At 46.0% G+C, this 16,878-nt stretch overlaps 2 protein-coding genes across 5 annotated transcripts in view; one reads left to right on the top strand and one right to left on the bottom strand.

Moving 5' to 3' along the window:
- LOC119432548 (neprilysin-4-like) overlaps positions 1-9,475 on the top strand; it is an 811,607-nt gene extending 802,132 nt beyond the window's left edge. The window contains exons 7-9 of the mRNA XM_049658290.1: positions 2,753-2,804; positions 9,003-9,067; positions 9,369-9,475. Of these exons, the coding sequence (XP_049514247.1) occupies positions 2,753-2,804; positions 9,003-9,067; positions 9,369-9,475 (224 nt within the window). The remainder of the gene's footprint in view (positions 1-2,752; positions 2,805-9,002; positions 9,068-9,368) is intronic.
- LOC119433758 (neprilysin-1-like) overlaps positions 1-16,878 on the bottom strand; it is a 741,141-nt gene that overhangs the window by 241,286 nt on the left and 482,977 nt on the right. The gene's annotated exons all lie outside the window — the stretch shown is intronic.

Raw genomic sequence — 16,878 nt, 5'->3', positions numbered from 1 at the left:
CAACCCTGACGACATTAACCTGCACCGTGTAACGTGCCAGCAGTAAGCTCTTTCTGAAGCAGGAGAAATGCCCACGAGCTTACCGTCCATGGTGTAATCCAGGAACCTGTCTCGGCTTAAGAACAGGAGCTTTTTTGGCTTGGCTTGGGTCAATGATCATAAAATTATCAATTCCAAACAGAATGCAATAACAGTTGCAAACTCAGGTTAATGTCTTTATCTGCTTGATTTTGTGGACAAAAACTGATGAAAGGGAGCTCAATGTGGCTAGTTATCCTGTCCAGGAGTCCATGATTTCAAGAAGTTTGACAATCATTTCAATGGCTAACAATCGCAAAGCAAACTTGTGCTGCCATTTGAAACAATACCATGCACTTCATGCAGTCGTGCCAATATTTTTAGGTGTGTTGAGAACCTGCACTGCATGTGCAATTTTGGTTAAAAAGAAAGTAATGTAGAATGGGTCATATAAAATTAATGGCAATAATTTTGGCATAAGTAGATTTTTGCTCAAACCATCTGAAAGTTTCTTGTTCTCGAAAGTATGAAATTTTGTTAAACCTAGCGGCTGTCAGATGATTCTATATAAGCATTTGGCCTTAAGCAATACTATTTGCTTGAAATAAATGTCTGGGGTTTTCATTGTCAAAACCACAATATGATTTCTGAACGACATATTGTAGCGCAAAGGCACAAATACACAGATGATACACAGAAACACGTCACGGGTGTTGCTAATAACTTTATTCGAAACATAGTGGGATACTCATACCTATATATATATATATATATATATATATATATATATATATATATATATTACTCTTCCCAACGCGCAGGCGTACCAGCCACTTCGGGCAGAATACGGAGGGCGATTATCAGTGCTAACACAATCATTTTAAAGATCTAAAGAAAGCAAGTTCCGCGTCGTACAAAGCAACAGAGATCTGACTTACACAAGCACTACTTTTTTCTTGTATGTAAAACGCTTCAATAGCTCACATGCGATTTTATCTTTACTTCTGTCCAGGATCTTCACATGAAATCTCGCACGACAAGGGCAGGCTTTACAGCGCGCTGAAAGATGCGCATTCAAGTCTGTCGTACGGTTTTAACATGCTCCCTCGTTCGATCATTGATGCAGCGGCCAGTTTGTCCTGCATAGGACTTTCCACAAGACAGTGGTATTTCATAAACCACTCCGGGGCCACATCGCGCGTAAGGTGTTACGTGTTGTACTTGGCAGCTCACCTTAGATCTGCCCATTATGCGGGGACACAGTTGGGCCAGCCTATTGCGAACAATGTGACAGGTTATTCCACCACACTAATGCACGTTTCATTTTGAGTCATACGCATTGCAGTAAACCACTTATTTTTAATGAACTTTGCTCAGTATCGCATGTTCTGAATGCTGAAGCAGTCTTGCCTGTGTGAAGCAAGCCAAACTGCACTTGCCTGTGTGTTATCTTATTGCATGTGTGAAAAAAAACTTGGTTTTTGCGTACTTTTTCAGGTGCGCTGCAAGCTGTCACTCAAACAACACATTCCAGTGGTCTTCTGTCAACAGACTGGTTGCATTGAAGTACCATTACAAGGTCCAATAAACAACGCTTGTGAGATGTATGACGTGCTCTTGCTTAAAATCGGAGGACTTCACTATTAATGCAAGCTCTAATAGGTGTGCTGGAGAACCTGTGTAAAGTGTACTTGTTTACTAACAAGTACAAACCATTACCTCACGTGACATCTTTTTCACCTCAACATAGCTCTTTACATTTCTGAACAAACCATTACAGCAACACAACACTGCAGTAAGGTCAGCACAAGTGTTCGGGCATGTAGTACACTAACAAGAATTGTACTTGCATTATTATACTAAATATCAATATGAGGTGCCTATCGTTTTCAGGGTGCATACTCACGCAGGACTTACAAGCTCATCATCTTGTCCGCACTCAGCTCACAGAAACAAACTCGCTCATAATGTACGAGAATCTCGTTCAGTGCAGGAACGCGATGTCGTACACTTGTGTACGAGAAATGTACGCGATTACTGCTGCGTAGACTCAACGAGTTCTCGCAGACTGAACGAGTTTCTCGCACAAATTACGGAGGAATAATCGCGTACAACTATTTCTCGTACATTCTCGTTCACATTTTTTTCAATAGGGAGTACAGTGAAATTTATGTGCAGCGGCAACAAAATTCAAATCGGCTGACGTCCCTGAAAGGGAACCAAAATGCAATTGACACAAAATACTACTAAATTGTGTGAAGTACATACAGATAAGGAGCAAGCTTTATTGTACCGAGTGCTGAACAGTTAACAGACTAACGGTCCGTGTTGTGGGTAATCGGAAAGCTTTGAACTCTTAGCATTTTGCAGGACATTGTAGATTCTCACTTACAAAGTAGTGTAATCCTAAATAAAATAAAGACTATCATTCAGTCAACGTTTGCCTGATAGGCACGTGCTGTAATCAATGGCTGTAACTTACAGCAACTGATTTGATTCTTGAACACGTCTAAAACATCCAAAATGCGCTCTGACATTGCAAGGTTTAAAAATCGGTGTAATTTCTAAAGAGAAACCTAACAATGCACTGTGCTTCTAAGCCAGCTTAGTGCGAATTAACCTCGCAATTCAATGAAACGTCCGTACCAGTGGTTGCTATTACTTGTCTGTTAGTAATTCAATTTATTTAAACGGTCTTACAACTTCAACCACACACTTCATTTGCTTCTTTCAGAAATTCCCTACGAGCTCTTGGTACCTCCATTTTTTGATCAGGGACTTCCACGGTAAGAATTTGAAAAATTGAGAATTTCCTGGGTGCTTCATTATTTGTGTTCGCGTATTAAATAAATCTTAGTAGCGTTGGATCGGAGCAATTATTTGGAACATAGCCAATACAGGTTTACCAGTATACTATTTCTGCCATATTTTCTTTGGGAAATGTGTCTGGCCACCATTGAGATTTTGTGAATCGTAGCCAATTCCTCAACCGTTAGCGTTGCGCATGGTATGTGAAGCAGAGGACAACATACGCCCTCTCTGGATTACGTCTGTTAGGTTACAATGGCACTGCACAGGTACAGGTGCAATAATTGTAGTCCTGTTTTCAATCTGGTGCAGGTGTCACATGTAAATATAAACCTCAAATACAGGAAGCTTTCAAAAGTCTGAATGTTCGATACACGTCTAGCACATCTAATACAACCGACTTCAATGTAGGCCATGGCACGTAGCGTTCGGCTTGTTTTGCCAGGAAGTCACCATTTGTATGTAATTCAGAACTTCATCATCATCATCATCAGCCTATATTTTATGTCCACTGCAGGATGAAGGCCTCTCCCTGCGATCTCCAATTACCCCTGTCTTGCGCTAGCGTATTCCAACTTGCGCCTGCAAATTTCCTAACTTCATCACCCCACCTAGTTTTCTGACGTAATAGTTCAGCGGAAATCCGCTAGGTGGAGATGAGTAATTAAAGGGAAACTGAGACATCCACCCAAGGGTAGCAATTGCTACAATGGAAATCCAACCGGGTTCCTCGAAAGAAAGCCTCGCAGTTGAAGAAAAATGATCGATAACAATCCGCATGACATCAAATGATGCCCGTGTCAATGTGTCATTCCATTTAGTAAGATTACGGCTTGTTCACCTTTGAGGGGTAGCTGGCTATATATATATATATATATATATAAGAACGCCCGCAACTGCCGTCACCCAGGCATTGGACTCCTCCACCGCTGCGTGACAAACACCGCGACATACATTACAGCAAGTCAGCAGGATGTAATATCGTAGATTTCAAAGAGTAAGCCTTTCCACAGAAACCTCAGTAAAGATGAAGAAAAGCGTTAAACCTCAGCGATAGGACAGACATAATTATAAATCCCGCGGACAAACGAGGCGCCATCGTAATTATGAATACCGATGACTACATTCATTAAAGAAGCCGATCGCCAGCTTGAGAACAAAATATTTTACAAACAGGTAGACACAGACCCCACTTTATTATTTAAAGTAGTAGTTCGGAGGACCCCAATTGAGCTTCTAGAAGAAAAAAAAGAGATCAATGATGCGGTTGCCAAATACTGCTTCCTCTAAGCCCGACCGCAGGGAGGTTTTATCTTCTACCAAAAATACATAAATAAAATAATCCGCGCCGACCCATTGTCTCTGGAATCGGAACCATAACAAAAAATTTCGAGTTACGTAGATGGCCTACTTGAAGGAATTCCGCCTTCATAATTCGCTTCTTACATAAAAGACACCACTCACTTCTTATCCGCAATAATTGAACTTTGTATTCCCACAGGCAGCCTCTTAGTGACCCTGGATGTTGCATCCCTGTATACAAATATGCCGCACGCGAATGACATTCGCGCAGTTGTACAAGCATTTTCAGAGTCACTGTTTGAAAAACACATTGATTGTCAAACTCTTCAAACACTATTAAAATTGGTATTAGAGCTAAATAATTTTGATTTTATTGAAAAACACTTCGTGCAAGTCAACGGCACATCAATCGACACTAAAATAGGTCCAACCTACGCCAACATATTCATGGACATACTGGAATCAGAGTTTCTTGAGAGCTGCGTGCTAAAACCAATGTTTTACAAAAGGTTCATTGACGCCATTTTTCTAATATCGTCTGACGGCGAGGAAGAGTTGTTAAAGTTCATTTCGCAGTTCAATGCTGTCCGTCAAACCATCTCATTCTCTCATACATATTCGGCTTCCGCAATCGCTTTTCTGCATGTTAGTGTAAGTGTGCAGAACAACAAGCTTATTACATCAGTCTACAAAAAACCAACTAATAAGCACCAATGCTTGCATTTCCACAGCATTCATGTAAAACATTGTAAAACAGCAATACCGTACAGCCAAGCTCTTCGTTTCAAGCGGATATGCACTGAAAAAAAAAAAGACTTTACATCGAACTGTGAACAACTACGTAACGACCTACTATATTCAGCATCAAATCCTAACATACACCGTATTCTCCAGAAACATTATACCATACTCTTACAGAGCGAAAAAATGCGCCAAATTGTTCCTGAACCTCCGCGGGTGGTATACAGACGGGTCACCAACAGCAGAGATTTTGTCACGTCCTCCAAAATTCACTCAGCTAACTTCAAAGGCTGCGCACCATGCGGAAAACCACGATGCAGGCTCTCCCCCATGATGAATACCGCTGATGTAGCCAAGAGCACCGCGCCTTCATTTTCATTCAAAATCCAAGGGGATTACAACTGCGACACTTGCAATGCTGTATATCTCCTCGAATGCACCATTTGCCGCTCACAATACATCGGACAAACGGAAAGCCCTTTTAGGATGTGCTTGAATAATCACAAATCACACGTAAAATCTATACCGCAGCTTCCCCTCTCAAAACATGTGAGCACACTAGCCCATCCTTTCGAAAAAATTAAGGCCACTATTTCGAAATCAGGATTCCCCATTCACCACGACAGAGAAGCTTGCGAGTCATTTCTAATACACAAGTTCATCTCACTTTCAAAAGGAATAAATGAAAGCATAGGTAGCCTGACATGCATGCCTCACGAATAAGAGGCATTTTTTGGCATGTTTGGTGCACCAATAATTAGTTTTCCTTATTGTTTTACGCATTTCATAACGATTATATACGTCATGTGTAATCAGGGGCGGATCCAGTTTTTTTCTGAGGATAAACCCGCGTTTTATACGGCTAAAGCAACACCTGTAGCCCTCCGTGGTGGCTCAGTCAGCTCAGGCGTTGAGCACGAGATCGCGGGATCAAATCCCGGCCGCGGCGGCCGCATTTTGATGGAGGCGAAATGCAAAAACGCCCATGTTCTTGCGTTGTAGTGCAGGTTAAAGAACCCCAGGTGGTCAAAATTAATCCGGAGCCTTCCACTACGGCGTGCCTCATAATAAGAACTGGTTTTGGCTCGTAAAACCCCAGAAAGAGGAAGAAGACCTGTAGCGAAGCCAGGTATCGGTTTCTCCGAGCTTACAGGAAAAGTACGTTACCCAATACAGCCATGTGCTTGGCGGCTGCGCCTGATAATACAGGGTGTCCAAAACTAGATGTTATGGTTTTCTTAAAGTTAGGCACTGGGAGGCACGTGAAGACCACCTGCGCAAATAAGTTATGTGGCTAGGGGGGCACAAAGTGAAATGATAATTATCGCTGTGAGCAGCCCAGTGAACTAAAATTGAACAATTATTTTTTGTTGGCTGCAGTTAGTGGGTATGTTTGTATTGAAAACTTAAAGACATTCGAGTTTCTACACAGTATCAGTCGGAAAAAATATTCTAGCGTGTCCGTGCTCCGAGATATCAGACTCCAAATTTCAATTGTACTGCGCAGAATAATCGAGAATAAAGACGCGACAATTCTCATGAATTCCCGTGAATGATCATGAAACTCAGTGGCCACTTCTGTGGAGGGATGGCGGTGCCATCTTCTCTCTTGAGTCGTGGTGGTGTGTTGACTAGAGGAACGTTCTTGAATACGGGCGTAACGCCCCGCTCCAACGCAGCAACCACAAAGACGGGTGTTTACGATATGCGAATCACCGCGTATGAAGACTCACGACGCCACCTACAAGAAGAACGATGTGGCGTGTTAGCCGAGAGCGCGAGCCAGCGTCTTCATGTTTTGTTTCCCACTCGACATCATCCTTTTATACAAGGCGCGCATCTGCTCCCGCTTCTCTAACCACGCGACGCCATCTTAGGCCCGCGCGCTGGCGTTGACCGCTGACGTCACGCTCCCCCACTTCGCAGCCGCGGCTCGAGGCTTCGCCCCGCTCCGCGAGAACGCTCACTCAGATAAACGGATCCGGTGGGCTTGAGCCTCCTATGCTTAATGTACGACAATAAAACTGCGAAGTTACAATGAAAAACTTGAAGCGTACGAACGGTACTGTGCTCGTACTGGATATTGTCAACGTGTAACTGTGATCACAATGAGTGCTACAGTTAAAAAAGTTGCCTATGCGTAGTTCTTAGTTTAGCTGTTAGTTGTTATTATTTATATATGAACACTTCAGCAAGAGATCTCTTTCATTAAGCAGGTTGGTCGCGCAACCGACGACAGCAAATGAGGCAACCGTTGACACCCCAAGGGGAAACTAAGTTAATCAGGCGCGAAGGCGCTCGAGCGGACCTCGGCGTGTTTGGCAAAAGGGACGTCCCCTCGTTCATTCGACGCCACCGACGGGACGAGTAAGGCACGGCAGGCGCCAGGAGGTCCAAGGTGTTCATGAGCAAAAATAACTACGGCAACTTCGCGACACCACACTCCTACGGAATACAACTAAGCTTGTGAGCGAGCTAGCTTTACTGACTGATGCTGACTGACATGGCTGATACCACTGGTACTCGCGAAAAATACTTTTGAAGAATGCTGGTGGCCATATTTTTTTGCGACAGGGCCATCCCCCTGTCAGCGAGGGGGCGATGCAGAAATCTGAGGGGGGGGGGGGGGGTCAGGACATCCGGACATCCCCCCTGGATCCGCGCCTGTGTGTAATATGGCATATGTATAAGGTGATGTGTATATTTCCGCCTCATATTAGAAATTCTCCCCACCCTTCTGTTATGTAAATTACTTCATCTTGCCATAAAATTTTCATTTGTCTTTTACTTTATTTTTTCGTACACGCATAGACATTGTATAAAAAAACAGCTTACCCACCAATACAAAGAATATCACTTGTTTGGTGCTCCAATGAACATCTTTCCTGGTTGCCTTATGCATTTCCTAAAGATCATATGTGCATATACTACATGGCATGTTTATAAGTGATATGTATACCTCTGCATCATTAATTACAAATTCTTCTCGCCCTTCTCTTGTGTATGTTTACTACTTCACCTTGTCGTAGAATTTTTCATTTATCCTTTACTTTATTTTAGATACACACATCGAATTTGTATAAGATGCAAAGAATGTCATTTGTAAAATGAATTCCACGAACTGCGTTCATTTGTATTCTGAGGTCAGTGGAGGTCACAGCACAGGTGTCCCATAACCAGGTGTGGGTGCACTGACCGCCTGCATGGTCATACAAAAGTTGCGGCAACCTCAAACGAAAAACACTCCTGACAGCTGCCATCTCTCGCATACCCCTTCTTACCATGTGACCTCTCTCCCCTATTATTCATTGGCTGCGTCGTTCCTCCCTTGTAGACACGGCTGAATGTGCACCTGTTCACGTGTGGGTTACTCACAAATTACCTATCAAATTATTTTTTTCCTTTTTTCTTCTTTTTACGCCATTGTATGCACGCATACATGGAGTTGTATGGAGTCTCATTATAACGCCACTGTATATGCGCCCGAAGTTTTTAGTCACGGTGATGTCTCTCTCTCCTATTTCCGTTGAGTTTGGCATGAGTCAATGTACGTGTTGGTATGCATGACGTCACTAAATGTACACGTGCTTGTGGGCATAAATCAGATGCCGACTCTCTTTTCCTGTTCCTCGACACTGTATGCACGCGGAAGTTTGTAGTCACGTTGATGTCTCTCACTCTCCCCTATTTCGGTTTAGTTTGACAGGAGTCAATGTACGGGATGGTATGCATGACGTCACTAAATGTACACGTGACTGTAGTCATAGACCAGGTACCTTTTCTTATTTTTGGGGGGTGCAGGCAAAAATATATAAATTGAACCGTGTGTGCTTGCAATCGCACTCTTGATGAAGGCTGGACCCCGGCCGAAACATAGAAATTAAAATGTTTTTGCTCTTCTACGTGCGCCTGCACTGCTATATATGTATATATATATATATATATATATATAGTAATATGTATATATATATATATAGTAATATGTATATATATATATATATTATTATTTATACGCTGCCAGATACTGACCAACCACAGGATCAAGGCGAAAACATGGTGGGCTATGTAAAAAGCATATTAGCGATGCTGTCGTCTAGCAGAGGTAACACAAAGCACGATTTCTTCTATTTCAGCTCCCTGAACTATGGTGGCATCGGCGGTACAATTGCTAACGAGCTGGCGTATAGCTTCCTCATGGGTAAAATTATTATTCTTCCTTATTGTTATTGCGCTACCACAACGATGGAACCTGATAAACGTTCCACAATACCACAGAAGCAGAAGAGACAGTCGTCAATAAGCATAAAACAAGTTTTTCCCTCTTATACGCAGTATTACTATTTTCATTTGTCAATTGTGCTCATCATTTCCCGTAATAGTGGGCTAATTTCCCGGTCCACAGCTACGGCAGTAATTTACCATGAACGCGCCGTCCAAAGTAAACTTAAACATGGCCCGAGGCTTCGGCGGTAATACCGTAGCCACCCGCATTTACGCAGCTACAAACTCACTCATCGCCTTCATCCTGCACGATGCGGCCTGCCATCATTATGACTTAACGGCTTCCATAAATAGACAAAATATCCTGCCGCTGCTTCAGGCGTGAGCTCACTGTTAAATTTTCCTAATTGAGCCAAATCTACGTGACTTCAACAATTATAAACGTACGTGCTTTAGCCTCCCCATCTCCTGCCGTCTTCCTTGAATCTGCTAGTTGACAAAATGTTTGATATAGATCCCATCATTTACTGTACGTCATCCTGTTGCATGCTCTCTTTAAATTGTCTTGCTAGTTTACATCAAAAAATGAAAATAGTTATATAAAACCTTGGAGCCGCTAAAGTATGCCCGTGAGCAAAACTATCCAGGCCAGGAATTGCGTGACAAATCAGATTTTCTCCTCTGCCTGTCAATGTAACTTGAAATTGAAGTTCAACTTGGCTTTGTAAGATTTCCATAAAACTTGTCAATTTCTGTTTATACACATGAAGGAAAAAAAAACAGTTCTTCGGTGCCCCTGTGGTCCGTATACTTTTGCTCACGCGTGTACTTGCATCCGTTTAGCCCCGCTTTATGTAGTCATACACTACTTGGGATGGCAATATTGCTGCTTGTGTTATATATATATCTTGTAAATGCGTTTATTAGGCACTAGCCTTTTGGACCAACCGTTAGTTCAAAGCCCGAGCTCTCAGAACGAGCGGCGTTTCTCGAGGAGTGCGCAAGAAGTATCGACCCACTAGAGAGGGCTGGAGAGCATGATCCACTATGGTGTTCGTATCCTTCGCTACAATCTCCCCCGGGAGCGAAAACGGAGCCGTCCGGCGACGTAACAGCTGGTCCCTTTGAGTCTGTCATAGTAGGTCTTGAGGCGCTCGACGTTGACAATGTCGCGTCCACGACGGCACATGTCTGCAGAAGGTTCAACTGGTTCGATCACGTAGTTGATGGGAGATGCGCGTTCGACGATACAGTAGGGGCTTTCATACTTGGGCACTAGTTTGGATGAGAGACCAGGTGTAGCGGAAGGAACCGAGAGCCACACAAGCGCTCCAGGAAGGAAGATAGGTGCAGAAGTGGTGTCACCAAGTGTGCTCTTCTGGCGCTCTTGGTCACTGGATGTAAAGACCCGTGCGAGATCGCGGAACTCTTCGGCATGTCTTGCCGTGTCAGAAATGGGTGCACATTCAGATGCATCGGCCGGTACGGTATAATTGTGTCGATGGTGTGCGACGGGTGCCGACCGTACAGTAAGAAAAAAGGTGAAAAGCCAGTGGTGCTCTGAGTAGCAGTGTTATAGGCGTAAGTCACGAAGGGCAGAATGGCGTCCCAATTAGTATGGTCGGAGGCGACGTACATAGCAAGCATGTCCCCAAGGGTACGGTTGAAGCGTTCTGTAAGGCCATTGGTTTGGGGGTGGTACGCCGCAGTTGTACGATGAACAACGTGGCACTCCTTGAGAATGGCTTCAACTGCTTCGGACAGGAAGACACGTCCGCGATCACTGAGCGGGGTGGCCCATGTCGCAGGATGAATCGTCGAAGCAAGAAGGAGGCAACATCGCGCGCTGTAGCTGCCGGTAGGGCGGGAGTTTCGGCGTATCGCGTCAGGTGGTCGACTGCCACAATGGCCCAACAATTTCCAGCCGACGTCTGGGGAAGGGGCCCATACACATCGATTCCGACGCATCCAAACGGCCGGGTAGGGCAAGGAAAAGGTTGCAGACCAGCTGGCGAGAGGCGGGGCGAAGATTTCCGGCGCTGGCAATCGGGTCAAGAGCCAACGAACTTGGAGAACGTAGCTGTACATCCCGCGCCAATAATACCGCTGTTGAAGACGCTGGTAAGTCTTGAAAACGCTGGAGTGCGCACACTGTGGATCAGCAGTGAAAAGTTGCGCATACTTCGGAACGCAGACTACGGGGTACCACTAACAACCACTGGCGTCCGTCGGGGTTATAATTGCGTCGGTGAAGCAGGTTGTCGCGAATGGCAAAGTGACGTGCTTGGCGACGCAACGTGCCAGTGCTTGGTTGTGCCGACAAACCAGAAAGCAAGCCTAGAAGGGAGGCAATCCAGTGGTCCTTGCGCTGTGCAGAAGCGATGGTGTCAAGGTCGAGCGAATAAACGATAATCTCGGATAGGGAGGAGCAGGTATTGTCAGGCAAGGGAGAGCGCGAGAGGGCGTCGGCGTCAGAATGCTGGCGTCCGTTGCGGTACAGCACGCGGATATCGTAGTCCTGCAAGCGAAGTGCCCATCGAGCAAGACGGCCAGAAGGGTCCTTCAAGGACGACAGCCAACATAGTGCATGGTGGTCCATGTCTACGTCAAATGGACGGCCACATAAATAAGGCCGGAACTCAGTCAGAGCCCAGACGATGGCTAAGCATTCTTTTTCTGTCACTCTGTAATTTGTCTCAGCATTCGTAAGCGTGCGACTTGCATAGGCGACGACATATTCAGGAAACCCTTGTTTGCATTGGGCAAGAACAGCGCCGTGGCCAATGCCGCTTGCATCTGTATGCACCTCAGTAGGAGCTGTCGGATCGCAGTGGCGCAAAAGTGGCGGAGACGTAAGCTGATGACGGAGCTTTGTGAAGGCCTCGTCGCACTGGGACGACCACGAAATGAGGGGCCCGTTGCGTGTAAGCAGTTTCGTCAGGGCTGAGATTATGGCGGCGAAATTGTGAATAAAGCTTCTGAAGTAAGAACACAGACCTATGAAACTGCGTAATTCTTTGACGGACATTGGCTTAGGGAACTCGGCGACGGCCCGAAGCTAGGCTGGATCGTGGAGTATCCCGTCCTTAGATACGACGTAACCGAGGATTGTCAGCTGTCCGAGCTGCAAATCGTCACTTCTTAGGTTTAGTTGTAGGCCTGCGTTTGTTAAGCACGTCAAAACACACCGTAGGCGTTGAAGGTGCGTTGTGAAGTCCGGCGCAAAAACAACAACGTTGTCAAGATAGCACAAGCATGTGTGCCCCTTCAAGCCGCGCAGAACGGTGTCCATCATGCGCTCAAAAGTTGCGGGCGCATTACAAAGTCCAAAAGGCATTACGTTAAATTCGTATAAGCCGTCTGGTTTTATAAGAGCTGTCTTTGGCGGATCGGCGTCAGCCGTGAGTACTTGCCAATACCCTGAGCGCAGATCTAAAGATGAAAATAATTATGCGCCTTGTAGACTGTCAATGGCGTCGTCTATGCGCGGGAGAGCGTAGACGTCCTTGTTTGTGATCTTGTTGAGGCGCCGGTAGTCGACACAGAACCGCACAGAACCATCTTTCTTCGTAACGAGGACCACAGGGGATGCCCATGTACTGTTGGAAGGTCGTATCACCTCGCGGCGAAGCATGTCGTCGACTTGTTCGTTGATTACACGACGCTCTGCAGGATATACACGATACGGGCGTTGCCGCAATGGCGGTTGCGAGCCTGTGTCGATGCGGTGAGTAACAGTTGATGTCCGGCCTAGGGAAGATTGCCCGACATCGAAAGAAGAACGAAATTGTTCTAAAAGGCACACAAGTTTAGATCGCAGGCCCGGCGTAAGGTCATCGGCAATAGAAGAACTAAACACATCACTGGACGGTCCCTCACAGGCAGAAATAGTGAGCCTACATGCAACGCAAACGGCGTTGCATGTTGCACGTCTTCAATCGCTTCGACATTGCCTAGACATTCCCCTCGGAGCAGCATGACAGGGTATGGGAACAGGTTGTAAATGAAAATGGTGCTGTAGCCCTGCTTGATGTCCACTGTCGCAAAAGGTAGCCGCAGGTCTGTCCGAGTAAGGAAGCGTTCAGATGGAGACATCAGCGCAACAGCGTCTGAGATTCCGGTGCAGTACATGGGCACGACTGTTGACGTGCGGGGAGGAACGTGGGTGTCGTCGTGGACAATCAGCTTCCTCGACAGGGAAGTATTGTCGGTGATCGGCAAATCTAACAGCGGCGAGAGTTCCATCTCGGCCCGTGCGCAATGTATAACGGCATTGTGGCGCGAGAGGAAATCCCAGCCGAGCATAACGTCGTGAGAACACGAGGTGAGAATGATGAATTCTATGCTGTACAGAACGTCGTCAATAACAACACGAACAGTGCAAGCCGCTAAGGGGTGGATATGCTGAGCACTGGCTGTGCGGAGGGACAGTTCAGAAAGGGGCGTCGTGACTTTCCGAAGTAGCCGGCAAAGCTTAGCGTCCATAACACATACGGCGGCTCTCCTGTGTCCACGAGTGCAAATGCGCGAACACTGTCAAGAAACATTTCAATCACATTTGAAGGACTGTGTTGAGGACTTTCACGTTTCGACGGCGCCGCAGCCCTTGCCTCTTGGACTGCGACGAATAGTTTTCCTCGTCCCGATGTACGGGTCGCATCGGCGACACTGAGCAACGGCGTGGAGACGGTGAACGGCGGGTAGTTGGCGTCGGGCGCAAAGTCGGTGAAATAGCCGAATGGGGGTCGTAATATGGACGGTTGAACTGGCTTGTCACTGCTGATGCGGCGCTAGGCGGCTGAGCGCGATTACAATAACGAGTGACGTGACCGGCATAGCCGCACGCAAAACATAACGGCCGGTTGTCGGAAGTACGCCATCGGTTCGCTGGGGCAAGTCCCATCCATGTAAGAGGTCGCGTTGTACAGGGCGGATGCTGGTATGACGGCATGGTGGGCTGCGGTCGGGGCCTAGCCGCAACGTCGCCATAACGGAGAGGCCCACTCGGAGAGAGTGGTTGACTCCTCGCGACGACTTCAGCGTACATGAGTGGTGCAGACGTCGGGACATGTTGGGGCGTCGCGACGACATCGGCGTAGCTTAGTGGAGCGGCCGCAGGACGATGTTGATGCTGGTCTGGCAAGACCTCGGCAATTTCCTGCTCGATCACGGGACGGAGCGTGGGCATAACGTTTGTTGCGGGCTGTTGCGCATGCGGCAGCTGGGCGAAGGTTAGCAAGGAAAGCTGGCGTGCAACTTCCTCCCGAACGAACGCTTTCACTTCTGTCAGCAGTGCTGTCTGGTCGGAGATGGTGGCCAAACCAGCAATGTGTTCGTCACGCGATGAAGGGTGACGTGTCAAGGAGCGCTGCCTTCGTAGCTCTTCGTAGCTTTGGCATAGAGTGACGATGTCTGTCACAGACTGAGGATTTTTCGCAAGTAGCATGTTGAACGCATCGTCTTCATTCCATTTCATGACATTTCGTATTTTGTCGGATTCCGACATCGTCGCGTTGACTCTTTTGCACAAGTCTGGAACATCTTCAATGTAGCTGGTAAATGATTCCCCCGGCTGCTGTGCACGTTCTCGCAAACGCGATTCCGCTCGCAGCTTGCACACCGCAGGGCGACCAAACAGCGCCACCAAAGAATCTTGAACGAGGACCACGTCGGAAAATCGGTCTCATGGTTGCTGTACCAGAGACTGGCTACACCCGCGATATAGAAGATAACATTGCTTAGCTTTGCGGGGTCATCCCATTTGTTGTGACCACTTACCCTCTCATACGTTGTCAGCCAGTCCTCCACATCGGTTTCGTCCAAACCGCTAAAGATGGCAGGATCTCTGTGGCGAGGCATACAAGAGCACATGACAGACTGAGGAGGCGCTTGCTGGGATGGAGTAGGTGGCACTTGCTGGGATGCGTCTTCTGGCATGGTTGAGCGAAGGATACGGGATCGAAGCTCCAGCATTCACGCTGTAGGCCGAAGAACCTCCACCACTTGTAAAGGCGTTTATTAGACATCAGCCTTTTGGACGGACCGTTAGTTCTAAGCCCGAGCTCTTAGCACGAGCGGCATTTCTCGAGGAGAGCGCAGGAGGAATCGACCCACTAGAAAGGGCTGGAGAGCATGATCCACTATGGCATTCGTATCCTTCGCTACAATATATTGCGTGCCCAGCAAGAACGGCGAAGAAGACGACGAAGTCGAAGATCCCGCGCCAGCTGGAGAACCGTCCCTTCGTGTCTGGCATTCTTCGTGTCAGGCTGCTGGTACTATTGATTGCTCTTGCCTTAGCGCGTGACAATATATAGACATCAATAAAATGACGTATTTAAATTTCACATATCACAAAATACAGCTTGTTTAATGTCTGCAGATAAGTCTTCAGCTTGAATGTATGCATAAACGTGCAAATCAGCCTATTCATTTAGACATCACATTAGTTTCTATTCTTTGCCATAGGTCTTCAAAGTTGTGTCGACCGCCCAGGATGTATATGGTCTATCCCAGAAAAATACTCTGAAATATATGACAGCAAGACTCCATGCTTCAAGGAGCAGTACAAAGCGGCCAACGAAAAGCTAATTCCGGTGAGATCTTTACAATACTCTTGTTGGGTAAACTGCTTTGACTTCAAGGATGTGTAGTACTATTTGTAAATATTTTAGTAACAAATACTTAGGTTGTATCTTACATTAAGACAAACTTGTCTTTAGGCGATGGATGATTCTTTTTGCCAGAAATTATGGGTCGCCGTTATTTGTGGTCTTCACTGTGAAGTTGATAATAGGATTCATCATAATAAAGTGCTTCTACATCGATTTATTTGATTCTGCGCACTATAACAATGTACTATGCTTTGTAGTGGCATCAACTGTGTGGCCTTTGCGCTTCAGAGAAAAAGAAATGAGTGGGTTTCGATGTCTGGAGCAGCAAATCTCTCGTACTTAATTAGATGCATAAGTTGTGGACTCATGCAGTGCAAGTAACATCTAGCGGATTATGCTATGAGCGAAAATTTCATTTCAAGCATTCGCAATGTGGCGTCGCATTGGAACCTAAGCCGCGGTACTTTGGAACCGTTGGTACGCCGATCCACTCTCTCGATGACTATGTCGCACTATGCGCATAGAACGACATCTTACTGGCTTGCCGCCAATCTGTGACGTAAGCAGAAATGACACCTGAAGGGTGAAGCTATGCGCGTGCTACAGACTTTCGTTTTGGTTTGGAGCGTTCTTAGTCTCAATTTGTCATACCGCAATTTCATGGGTAACTGAATTTTTCAAGGTCTGAAAATTGATAATGCTTGTAGCGAGAGCTCATTTGAATTTTCCAGCCACGATTACTTATTACGATTTGCTTATTAGCGACGAACTACTACGTATCACTCATCGCCTCATTGTCGCCACCATTGATGGCATGACACAGAAGGAACCGTCCTTTGATTTCATCACACTAAATTTGAATATTGCTTAGCCTTCCTAGAAAGAACTTGTGTATGTATTATTGACTGTCAGTACGTATTACTTGTAGGAGTAGTCGCCATTTGTAAAGTGCTACTTGCCGGGCGTTTGTTCACGAGGTATCATAAGACAGCTTGTAGTTAAACGAATGAGACAAGTTGAATTCCATTTAGGCCCATTTTAAAGTATTCCCGTTGTATGATATAAGAATTTGTAACGCAAAACGGATTTCTTTTAGGAACTTAATGGGAGTTACAACGTATTTTCTATTTATACCCAGAACATTAAAATGCATACACTTACTGAATACTTCCCA

This window comes from Dermacentor silvarum, chromosome 11, assembly GCF_013339745.2.
Source record: "Dermacentor silvarum isolate Dsil-2018 chromosome 11, BIME_Dsil_1.4, whole genome shotgun sequence".
Classification (NCBI taxonomy): domain Eukaryota; kingdom Metazoa; phylum Arthropoda; class Arachnida; order Ixodida; family Ixodidae; genus Dermacentor; species Dermacentor silvarum.
The sequence above is the reverse complement of the archived record's forward strand: the minus strand, read 5'-3'. Positions and strand labels throughout refer to the sequence as shown.